Source organism: Chanodichthys erythropterus, chromosome 4, assembly GCF_024489055.1.
Source record: "Chanodichthys erythropterus isolate Z2021 chromosome 4, ASM2448905v1, whole genome shotgun sequence".
In the NCBI taxonomy this organism is placed as follows: Eukaryota; Metazoa; Chordata; class Actinopteri; order Cypriniformes; family Xenocyprididae; genus Chanodichthys; species Chanodichthys erythropterus.
This window is the reverse complement of record NC_090224.1, coordinates 15981302-15994571: the sequence shown is the minus strand read 5'-3', so window position 1 is coordinate 15994571 and position 13270 is coordinate 15981302. Positions and strand designations below refer to the sequence as shown.

At 35.1% G+C, this 13270-nt stretch overlaps 1 protein-coding gene across 1 annotated transcript in view; it reads right to left on the bottom strand.

The window, feature by feature from the left end:
- Nucleotides 1–13270, bottom strand: part of man1a1 (mannosidase, alpha, class 1A, member 1) — a 132837-nt gene that overhangs the window by 19168 nt on the left and 100399 nt on the right. The window contains exons 6-8 of the mRNA XM_067384301.1: nt 10346–10469; nt 9819–9912; nt 1106–1221 (exon numbers count right to left, since the gene is read on the bottom strand). Of these exons, the coding sequence (XP_067240402.1) occupies nt 1106–1221; nt 9819–9912; nt 10346–10469 (334 nt within the window). The remainder of the gene's footprint in view (nt 1–1105; nt 1222–9818; nt 9913–10345; nt 10470–13270) is intronic.

Sequence of the window (13270 nt, the reverse complement as noted above, 5' to 3'; positions counted from 1 at the left end):
GTGCGCAAAAAACCCCAAAATAACGACTTATTTTGTGATGGCGATTTGGAAGCTTTGGAGCACAAATGAATCAGCGTATCGAATCATGATTCGGATCACTTGTCAAACAGCCAAACTGCTGAAATCACGTGACTTTGGCACTCCGAACTGCTGATTCGACATACTGATTCAAATGCTCCGAAGCTTCCTGAAGCAGTGTTTTGAAATCGGCCATCACTATATAAGTCGTTATTTTTTGCGCACCAAAAATATTCTCGTTGCTTTATAATATTAATATTGAACCACTGTACTCACATGAACTGATTTAAATATGTTTTTAGTACATTAATGGATCTTGAGAGAGGAAATGTCAATGCTGGCTATAGAGGCCTCACTGAGCCATCGGATTTCAACAAAAATATCTTAATTTGTGTTCCGAAGATTAACGAAGGTCTTATGGGTGTAGAACGACATAAAGGTGAGTAATAAATGACCGAATTTTAATTTTTGGGTTAACTAATCCTTTAAATTTGAATCTAATGATGTATATATAAAATGTAATGAAAGTTTTAAATTGTACATTTTAAATTTTTTTTCAGTATGAATTTACCATAAACAGAAATATTTGAAAATACTGATAATCAATATTTGAAATGACACTTATAGAATTATTGCATGTTTCGATTATATTTAATAAATTACCTTTCATTTTATGGACCACAGTGGAATAACAGTTAATTTCCTAGAATGCACTACCCATTTAAAATAGAGCCATCTTCAATATATATCCAGCAGATTTATTTATTTTAAATAAAGTTGTATGAAAATAATGTGTGTGAAAATTGAAATCACTGATTGTGTTCATTGTTTTTACAGTATTGGTACTTTTTACAGTACTACCAATCACAATTGTGTTGGTAGTGTTTCTAATTTAAGTTAAAATGTAAGAATTCTGTATCCTCACTATTTTGCTGACACAAGTCCCTTTAGTTAGAAAGCATTCTCCAAGAAATATGGATGTCAGGTATCCTCTTGTCTAGTCAGCAGTCATCTGGCAATTTGATCAAACAGGCAGAAGAATGTAACATTTTTCTGGGCTTCTTCTCTCTGTAAAAAGTGACCTTACCTGCAGGGCATCATAGTAAAGCTTCTTTCCCTCCTCGTCACTTTTGTCTGACATGATCCAGGCCTTTAGCAGGTACTCGTAGAAACTGTCCCCCAAGCCTCCAACTGAGACGTGATCTGCAACACAGCGAAAATGCCAGAGAGTGTGTGAAAAATCCCTTCCTACATTCATGTACAGTCACAATAGTCTGCTGTGGGACTGCATTAAATAGAATTGCACAAAATGAGACGGAAATATGTACAAAAACACAAACTTTCACGCAGTATGAGCGAGCTAGATAAGCACTCTCATCTCAATAAGTTTGTATGGTAAAACATGTTTGGAATTTCACAAATATCAAGATAAAGTGAACCAAGTACTGCACATTCACAATACATGTTAAAAGAGTAGTAGCTTTTAGTGTTGTCATGGCATTAAGCATATGCCAAGATTACTATTTTATGGTAAAAACGGCTTGAATGAAGCACGTTTGGCTCTAGATATTAATATTAGAGAATACATCACCAAAAAGATTATTACCATAAATGACCCTAAGCGCTTGTGGTGTGTGTCATTATGTCTCACGGTCCAGTTGGAACCAAGCCAAGGTCCAGAACCAGACTGTTGTCCACTATTTGAGAAGCCCTGACCTAGAACACTCTGGCAACAATTTAGAAAAGCCTAGCAACCACCTAGAACACCAACAAACCTAGCAACTAATTAGAACATCCTAGCAACCAAATAGTGCACACCAGCAGCCACTTACAGCACCATAGCAACCATTTAGAAAAGCCTAGCAACAACCTAGAATACTATAGTAACTGATAATCAGATTCATTCACAGAAAGTTTCTCAATTTGTTTCAATTCAAGTCACATTATGCAAATACTGTCATCACTCATTGGAGCAAAGTGACAAAGTTAAAGCATATTCAAATGTGTGAATACCATTTAGTAGCCAAAGTTTTTAATTAAAAAAAAAAAAAAAACAAAAAAAAAAAAAAACATACAATTTAAGCAAAATGGACTGATGCACCCAATTACACTCTAAAAAATGATGGGTTGTTTCAACCCAAGTTTGGGTCAAAAATGGACAAACCCAAGCATTGGGTTAAAATTTTAAATGTATTTTTTAACCCAACGGTTGGGTTTGTCCATATTTGACCCAAATTTGGGTTGAAACAACCCAGCATTTTTTAGAGTGTATTAGTATAATTACTGATTTTACACATGAATTGTAGTAAATGTTTCTTGAACATTAAATATTGATTTGTGAAGGTTTAAAACATTTGAAGTCGAGACATTAGCATACATTTATGAAATTGTATAATCTTAAGAATTATTAATGCATTTAAATAAAATGAATATATACTTACTAAAATACATTTACATTGTTTTGGAAAATGAAAAGGGTCTGACCAGCACTTATGAATGGATACAAATATGAGGTCGATGTAGCACATGTAGCTGTAATTGTTGGTTATTGCACATTTTAAAACCATATAAAAGTCAAGTATCAGCTATTAGCGGGTCATTTTATTCACTGGCCCCTGGTGTATATTTTAGCCCATGAGCTGCATAATTTGAATATCTCTGAGGAAGATTAACAAAATTCTGCCTAATTCAGAAATTTAGCTGAGTGCAAAATGAGTACCATAAAAACACCTTTGACATTTGAAATAAGACTTTAAACTAAAGCAAAATGCTTGTTTATCTTTTCTGTGCTCAGAAGCGTATTTTTTACGGCTGTCTGCACTGTGGCTCAATTTCTCTTGATGTATCTATCACACAAACAAGTGCTTAATGAGGTATAAATATTCATGAACTTGATCATCAATCGGACAATCACACAACAGTGCTGCTCCTCGACCCACAGATTCTCATCTCTCACACACACAGTGGACTGGACAGCACTGAACGGACTGCCCATTCACCGTGCCACCTTGGAAACACACACATACACATTTATTTTCTCCTTGCGCACAAAGGCTTGCCTTATCTAGGATTACGCTAGATACAATGCATGTAGTTCATTTTATGCAAATGAATGCTTAGAATCTTAGTGGTTAAAGATGTAGGCTTATAATCCAAATTTTGTATGTTCATTTATAAAATAAAAAGGTACTACAATTTTATTTAAATAATTTCAGCCCACTATTAAAGCATTTGCTAAACTAGATTTTTACACATTCTGAAGAAAAAGTGAGTCCTGTCCATGTAAAACTCACCTAGAATGTTCTTAGGTGGTTGCTGTGGTGCTTACATTTAAAGGGGACCTTTTATGCCCTTTTTACAAGATGTAATATTTAAAGTGTCTGGTGTCCCCAGAATGTGTCTGTGAAGTTTCAGTTCAAAATACCCCACAGATCATTTACTATAGCTTGTCAAATTTGGGTGTGAGCAAAAAAAAACAAAACAAAACAAACAAACAAACAAACAAAAAAAAAAAAACGCTGTTTTTGCATGTGTCCCTTTAAATGTAAATGAGCTGCTGCTCCTAACCCCTTTCCAGAAGAGGGCGGAGCTTTAACAGCTTGCACTTCGGATACTCAACAACAACAAAAAATCTGGAGAATCTCATGCAGCCAATGCATGGGGAGTAGAAAAAAAAGGAGTGGTTGGATTTTTATCACTGTAGGGTGGTTTTTGTTCACACACTGCTAACACATTTATGTCCAAACACCATGTAAAAGTGGATTTTGCATAATAGGTGCCCTTTAAAAGTTTGGGGCCAGTAAATTTTTTTTTTTTTTTTAAGGTTTCTAAAAGAAGTCTCTTATGTTTACCAAGGATGCATTTATTTGATCAAAAACACAGTAATATTGTAAAATATTACTACAATTAAAATAACTATTTTAAAATATATTTCAAAACTCAAAGCTGAATTTTCAGCATCATTACTCCAGTCGTCAGTGTCACATGATCCTTCAGAAATTATTCTAATATGCTGATTTGCTGCTCAAGAAACATTATCAATGTTGAAAAAACAAACTTTAAATTCACAGAATTCTTTATATAAAAAGTTAAAAAGAAGAGCATTTATTAATAGACATTTTGGTTGCACTATATTTTACAGTACATGTACTTGCTGTGTACTTCCCTAAGAAAATACTGGGTATTATAATGTAGGTTCAGGGTTAGTACCTAGTTAGACATTTATTTAGACATTTATGCATTTGGCAGACGCTTTTATCCAAAGCAACTTACATTGCATTATACTGTACATTTTGTATCGGAGTATGTGCAATCCCTGGGATCGAACACATGACCTTGGCATTGCTAGTGCCATGCTCTAACCACTGAGCTACAGGAAAGTTACCCAAATAGTTATTACCCAGTTATTGCAATTACAATAACAAGTACATAGTGTGTACGTGGGGAACAGGACTGTAAAATAAAGTGCTACCGACATTTGTAACAATGTAAATGTTTTTGATTAATTTAATGCATCCTTGCTGAATAAAAGTATTCATTTCTATATAAAAAATACATTTTGTTTTGAGTCATTTGTCTAAGTGTAGACAAGAGCAATCTCTCTTGAAGTGCTTCATTTATTTTAATGGGAGAAGTAGTTTCATTCTCTTGCAGTGCAGGCACAGAAGCGGGTACTGAATTCTCAAAAGAAAGTCAATAAAAGATTTTAGCAGGAGGTCATTGATAAACTTGTGGCAGACTGGATTTGCCCGCAGGCCCGGTTTTGAACAGCACTGTGCTCGATGGTTTAACTTCTTAGTCACATAAGATTGCTTTTCCCCTCTGTCGTAATATTAGCTCACACACACATCACATAGAAACTCCAAACTGTCCTGCGCTGTTGGTAAAAGGGTTTCGTTGTGAAAAGGAGCTGTGAGGTCTTCTGTTGGTAAAAGCTTGACAATAGGAAACAGGAGTTTTTGCTGTCAGCTCTTGATGTGCTTCCTGAGCAAAACCTGAAGACCAGCTGAGCTTATTACCCAACTGAGAATGTGTCTCTCTGTACAGCACTGAAGCACACATAACAGACCACATGCATGTCTGATACTCTACAATATCTCCACATTTTGTTCTTAAAAACAAAGCTCACTGAAAGCACTGAAATGCGAAGCGACAAAACTACTAAATTTCTTTTGTGTTTCACAGAATGACATGAGGGTAAATGAATGATTGCATTTTTTTATTTTTATTTTTTTATTTTGGGTACAATATTCATTTAAAGGGATAGTTCACCAAAAAATGAAAATGCCATTATTTACGCACCGTCATTTTGTTCCAAACCTGTATGACTTTTTCTTCTGTGGAACTCAAAATAATTTGAAGGATGTCAATGTGATTCAAAACACTGGATAAAACTGACTTTAACTGTATGGATAAAAAAAAAAAAAAAAAAAAAAAAAAAAAAAAGAAGATTTTTTTTTTTAAATTTTTTAATATATATATATATATATATATTTAACTTAATATAATTTTATAATTATAATTTATAATTCAAAATATAATTTTTGTTTGTTGTTTCACAGAGGGAACGTAAATTACATTTTAGAGTAAATTAAGTCATTAGAATAAATTATAATAATTATAATTAAAATATGAAATTTTTTAAATAAATTTTAATCATTTTAATAATTTACAAAAAAAATGTATTTAATGTATTATTTAAAATGTAAAAATAGTATTTAAATTTAAAAAATAAAAAAATAGAATTAGAATAAATTAGAATAAATTCTTTACAATATTTTTTTTTTAATACATTGCTGTAAGTGCTCCAATTCAGGCTCCTATGAGATTTCATTTCATGTCACCTTAGAAAACACATTACTTGGTTTTGAAACTTTTGTCAAGTCGCACATATGAAGTTAAACTGCAAAGAGACAAACTGCTTTAAAACACACTGAGAATTCCTGACAACATAAAACCAAGTTGATGAACGAGGATGAGGGGGGGAAAAGATATAAGAGAGGAAGGGTAAAAGGAGGGCAGATGGTGGAATATATAGGATGTTTTATGTTGCCGTTTCATTAGGGTCAACCCTGGAGCTACTAGTTGCTCAAACCCCAAACATGACAACTGACCCATATGGAAAGCCCTTCAGGACTGTTCTGGGCTACTTGTGTGAAGCAAAAAGACTGACAGCTATTTTTAAGTGCAGCTGTATGTTATCATCCCATCTTCCCTGCAGCCTGCTGCCATCTCACATCATTTTGTTTACAATCATCTAAACAAACGACTTTTGTCAAAGCTAAAAAAGAAGGACTTGCTCCGATGCACAAAATAGAAACCTTGTTTTGGATTGCTACATTCTGACAGCTCAAAAGCCTCTCTCTTTTTTCACTCTGCGGCGACATTCCTCCATCAGAATTTGTGCTCCTGTGTTATCCCGACTACACACACTGCAGTATCTTTGTTCTCCTCTGGCTCTTCATCATCAAGCGCCTGCGTCATCGCTGACCATGAAGTTGAGACAGCACTGCTCTCCAGACTAAGCCGCCAATAAATCCCTTGGAGCGAGGACGGCACGAAAGCCGCCTAACACTGCAGAGCAGGCCTCACTGAAGTCATCATTCCGGTTGCCTCGAGACCAGCATAAAACATCCCAAACTATTGATGTACGTTTGATCTAGAGGATGAACGCAAGGAGAAGAGTGTGTGTTTGTCTGCCTGTGTTGCATAATTAACCCTGAAAACAAGATGAAGATGTGGTGAGAGAGAGTCGTGCCATTTCTTGACAGTTGCAGGGTTGCCAGCTGTCTAACCTCAGCCTCAAATGGCATTGAACCGTCTGATCCAGATTACACTCAAAAATGTCAAAAGCTGGCTGCAATCGGCAATTCCAAATGGAAACGCAAAGTTTCTATCAGTCTGCTGGGAAGCAAAGTCGTGTTTAAAAGTTCCCAGGCTCCTACAAGAAGAACTTGTCACTGGTCTTGCCAAAGTTTGAGCAGTTCATGGTTTCAAAGTTTTGAAAGACATTCATGAGTTCCAGTTAAGAAAACTCAGTAGCAAGAAAATAATGTTCTGCTTTGCCCTCAGGGATTTTGTCTCCAAACACAAATTGTGGTTGGTTATTTTACCATGTAGATCATTCTTGTCTATTTGGAAGGTTGTGACCAGAATAACCATGTTATGAGGACTAGGACATCCAGCTATCTAGGGGTAGGCGATATCACCAAAATTTTATATCAAGATATGAGTAATTTTTTTTCACGACAATGATATATCACAACATCGTTATTTTTGCTTTAAATAAAGTTATGATATTAGCATTTTTCATACCATTGAAATTTCATCTCATCACCAGTTACAATATCACTAAAACTAATATTATCCTAACATAAGTATGTATGTATGTATATATATATATAAAAAGGAACAAAGAAAGTCAGTGAGGAACAAAGAAACTAATTACAAGCAATAGGACAAAAAAATACAATAGAACAAAGACACAAGTTAAACAGACCTACCTGAAAAACAAGCACTAGAGGAAAAAAAATCATATTTTTTTTACATTTTTGAGAATACAATACACAAAGCACACACACCCATCTTTGTTAATCTAATTTTGACTGTTAAAGTTTTTTTAATTTGACAATTAAAAATTTTACTACACCTGCTCAAAAGCAATATTTTAATTCATGATTAATATCGCATTGCATAATGTTTGCTTATATAAACTGACAACCACAAGTGAATCGCATTCATATAATTAATATGGACTAACATTTTTTGTTTGCAATTTCAAGTAGGCTATATTTACATACAACTAACCTGACAGTAGAGTCTTTTATACAGGTTTTGTAATGAAAACTAGTCTAAAATCAGCGTCTAGGTAACAGTTTATAATATTTCCATTAGTATATGCATGATTTGTGCAGTCTAACTGAATAATAGATACTTTGTGAAACAGCAGAGCAACCTTTGCTATCGTCTACAATGAGTTCAACTCGTTGTGCTCTTCCTTTGTACTTAGTGATGTAACAGCTGATGGTCATATATATAACTTTTTTGCTTATTTGATAAGCAACAAAAAACTGCTGGGAAAGATCAGCTCTACAGCAAAATATAGATATTAATATAGATAGGGCAAAAAAGAAGGATGATGAAGAAAAACAGGATGAAGAGGACAACGAGGACAAACTCCCTAAAGCTAAAGATATAGACATTTTTATAAGAAAATGAAATAATTTATTGAAATCGTAAGGCATCTTTGAGTAAACTTCGAGGTATCATTTGAGTATTGCCGGGCCGAGTGTCCTGGTTTTCGGTAATCAAAATATGGTCACCCTAACATATACCTAAATGCTTATTGCGCTTGAACGGTTTAAAAATCACTTGTTTTTAAACCGCAAGGCTTAAAAATGCATTCAAATGATAAGCTTTTGTGATGCCGAAGCACAGCAATGTCATGTGAGCGTAACCACGATAGAGAAGATAGTCCAAAATCTCTACCGGGGTGTCTACAGATATAACAAGTTAAATTTAAGACATTTTTAATACTACCGTATATAAAATTTAACAATATCTTAGAGCTGCACGATTCTGGATAAATTAAGAATCACGATTTACAAGGGGTTCAGAGAAATGTAAATTGTTGCAGTCTATTAAAAATGTTTAATGAATCTGAATGGCCTGTTTAAGAAAACCGGGTTGAATTCACTCATAAGTCATTCATTGTTTCATTACTGGATGAATCAGGGTTTTTTGAACAAATCTTTTGAATGAATGATTCAATGCCAAATACATTTTTTACTTGAGTCACAAAAACATTTAAGACCCATCAAATCTGAATGTAACACAATTTAAAAATTTACAATACAATTTTAAAACTTTAAGAATTTTTAAAGATTTTTAAAGAACCCGCAGCCACCCTGTGATCGAGTTAAGGGGCGGTCACACTGCACTTTTCGTTCCATTGACTTCCATTCAAACGCATGCGAATGCGTCAGACCGGAAACTCAAGCTTGTGCGAAAAATTTCGCATTTAGCTGCGTTCCAAAGTTCAAGTTGGTGAACTCTGACCTGTGAATTCACATCACGTGAAGACGTGCGACCAGCAGAAGATAGATTCGTCACAGCATGACCTCTTGGCTGAATTAAAAGAATGATATTTTTGCAGTAAAGTCGAGTAGGTTCTATATTTTTAAATTTTAAATGTATTACTTTAAGTTATGTGTTGAATTCATGTTTATAAAAAGACGCTGTAGACCGTGACGTCATATCACAACACGTTCAAAGTCTAGTGTGACCGTGGCTTTAATCGTTTCTACTGGTAGGTCACCTACCCCTACACGTATCAAACACAAATTTTAAATTTATATTATATACTGACATTAAAAATACAAAGAATATGCTCCTTTAATTCAGAGACCCTAAAGAGAAAATGTGTCCTGAGGGTCTTCCAGACACAACGGACAGCCAGAGTGTGTTTCTGCTGTCCCTCCTGCTGAATTCAACTAAAGCACTCAAAACACACAAATCACCTCCCAAAGTTTAGTCTCTGTCAATCCACTACAAATATTGTCTTGAATCTGCCTTTAAGTGTCACCACAAGAGTATTTTGTGTACAAATCAGCACTCCATCTCAAAGAGAAACACTTGTAAATCAATTCCACTCAAAGAAAGCATTTTGCTGGACAACTTATGGATAAAGTCGCTCATTTTAATCATGACATTTCTGGGAAAACTAGCAATTTCTAGAACATATAACATTTCAGCTAATACTTCTGAAGTTCTTCAGTGTGTGTGCATGTTTTCGGACTTACGCTGGCCCCACTGTCCACTGTTAGGGTTCAGATAATTCGGGTACAATCCTTGAGGTTTGTCTAGCCGATTCAGCACTTTTCTGATGTTCATTACCTGCAACAGCAGAGCACATATCGCTTATATCACCACATCAAATTATTAAGCCATAGCTAAGCTCATCCACTAGAGTAAGCCGCTGAAAATGTAGTAAACAGCCTCTTTGATGTGACCGATGTATTCCTACAGGGGACAGACTCATAAATCTATAGACTAGGTCACTTTCATAGTCTGTACAACCTAATTCAAAGCTTGTAATAGTGTCGTTTGTCTGTGTCTATATTGCAGGTCAGGTCAGTGGACTCATTCGGTGAGAAATCAGATCTGAGAATTGCAGCGAAACGAGCATCTATAAAACTGCTACAAGCAGAGGTCATTCTGGGTCACTGTGGTCAGCTCTTCTAACAGTTCATGACCGCTACAAGTTCACATTTAGTTCAGCATGTGGTTTAATGCACTGTAGAGGCGTAACGCCTGAACTGCTGCTCACCTTCTCAGCAAAAACTGGTCTCCCGGAAAGTGCACTGAGGTGCATGAACTCCAAATGCAGCGTCCCGTATTCAGCGAGAATACTGCTTCCTCCTGACGCCCATGGCCAGTTTCTGCCGATCCCACTGCAGGAAGAGGAAATGAAGAGAGATCAGGATTATTTGAGTAACTGAGCAATCGTGGGTTGTGTGTATGCATAAACATTTTGTGCTCTGAAACCTTCAACCAGTCAAAATTGGTTTGGGCAAAAAGCAAGTTTTTGTTTTGTTTAAAGGAATTAATACTTTTATTCTGCAAGGATGCATTAAATGAAACAAAAAGTGACAATAAAGATACTTAAAAATATAACAAAAAAAAAAAGTCTATTTCAAATAAATGTTCATCTTTTAATCTTTCTATTCATCAAAGAATCTTGAAAAAAAAAAAATGTATCACGGTTTCCACAAAAGTATTGAGCAGCACAACTGATTTCAACCTTGATAACAATGATTTATCAATGCTGAACATTTTGAAATGAATCCTGAAGGATCTTGTGACACTGAAGATTGGAGTAATGATGCTGAAAATTCAGCTTTACCATCACAGGAATAAATTACATTTGTAAAAAAAAATAAAAATAAAAAAAATACATATCATAAATTGAAATAATATTGCACAATATTATTGTTTTACTGTATTATTATTGTTTTACAGCCTTGGTGAGCATAAGAAACTGGAAAAAACATGGAAAAAAAGCATGAATACATGTAAATGTATATACAAATATATAAGTGTATACACATTACACAAATATATTATTTATTTGATTAATTATCCGCCTCCACACTCATTTTATTTAATTTTACAGATGCAAGTTCTAAACTTAGAAAACAAATATAAATAATAAAATAATATATTAAGACAACTACTGTTTGCTCAACCCTAATTTGCAAGTTTCACATCCTGCTTTTTATTTACCATGTCACTGAATTTCAGACTAATTTCAGACTAGAGTTTGTTCAAACATAATTAATCACACCACGTCTGCCATGGTTGCCAAGTTGATTTCATAGCCTTATTTTGTAGAGGGGCCGTGTTCTCCTTCTGCGATTAGAGCCGTCTTTATTGATTTTCACTGGCACGGCTCCAACTAAAAGCTGACAACTCAACTCCGGCCTGGAAAAGGAAGCCACCACTACGCCACGTCTCCTTGACCAGCTGTTACTACCCCAACAGCAGATCCGCTCTGCACGGGCCTCTGTCTTCACACCAATTATGAAGATAAATTACTGCTGAATAATGACACGTAATCACAGCTTTAAAAGAACGACACTCACCACTTTATTTTTAAAGCCTAATTCTACAAAACAGACTGTGTGAGATATTTATGTCATTAAAACAGTAAATTACCCACAATAGCTCTGGCCAGGAGGAACAGAGTACTGCTACGGTTTCATTTGGAGGATGGTTTAATGTTAATGTTTTTCTATGTGTGATGCAATTTGACAGCAAAGAATTCTACGCACATCTGTATAATTAATGAACAACCATTTTGACTACAAGAGGATATTTTTTAGCCCGTGGCAGTGAATTCTTAATAACAAAAAATGAGGTAAAGGCCTCATATTTCAGGCCACAGCAGGAAACGCGTGCACACACCTCTGGAGTGTTGCTACCAATGTCATCATTTTTTACACAGTGCTGATCTGCCTCTGGCACTACAGACCTCTGCATGTTACACATGCTGCAGGGCTCTACAGTGCAGGTATTTGTGTGAGGAAATTGCTGTGTGCTAAAGTGAAAATGCTTTCAGTGACATCTGACACCTGAACAAAACTATAATATAACATGTAATACTATCATGCAAATTACATTGCGATCGGCTGCTTTTCAAAGTCAACAAAGAATATGCCCAAATATTTGGATGTTTTTCAGTGTCAGGACTTAAATATCAGAGTATACTTTACCACTCAATAGTTTGGGGTTGGTAAGATTTTTTAATGTTTTAGAAAGAAGTATCTTATGCTCACCATGGCTGCATTTATTTGATCAAAAATAAAGTTAAAACAGTAACATTGCTACACTTTTGATTAATTTGATGCATGCTTACTAAATAAAAGTTAATTTCTTAAAAAAAAAAAAAAATCTTAGTGACTCCAAACTGTGAACCTAACTTCATAATAACTTTCATTAACGACAAATTATTACATACATAACACTTAACATATCATCAGTTACAAAACATTAAAATAAAAGTTTGATTCATATTTTCCATCTACATTTGAATATTCATGAACCACTGATTTGTTAAGAATTATACTATATAAGCCAGGAGATCATTAATTCTTCCAAATCATGTTTTTGTTTAACCCTGATTCTCTACGGTAAACATATTTGCTCCATATACTTTGACGTGTGCATGGTGTGGGAGTGGCATATGTATGTTGTCGCAACGAGCAAGAAAGGTTGACACGGAACACGTTAAATCTCGAACCTCCAGGGAAAACAGCTGAGAGTCGCTGGCAAAGAGAGAATGCGACAGAGCTCGTAATAAAACCAGAATCAACATTGGCTTAATGTTGTAAAAGCGATGGGGAGATGTTGTTGGTGTTTTTATACTCAACGGGTGAGTAAGGTATTTTACTGAACTGATAAATTGCCATAAGTATAGGTCTCTAAGATAGTTCATTGTAAAGCATTATCTACTGTGATTTTCCTCCATGCAGAGACGGAGCACAACCAAAACAATGTTCTTCCGCAAAATGCCTGCACTTTTGTTTTTAACTGCTAGAGGGCCAAAAGTTACAGAAGCTGTGTTTCCATAGCAGGAACTTTCCCCAGGAACAAGGGACTTTGGTGTAGTACTCGGTGTGTTTCGACCACTGGGACCAGGGTCTAAATGAAGTTCTGTGTAAAAATGTTTCAAAGTTCAGGAACTTTTGGCGAT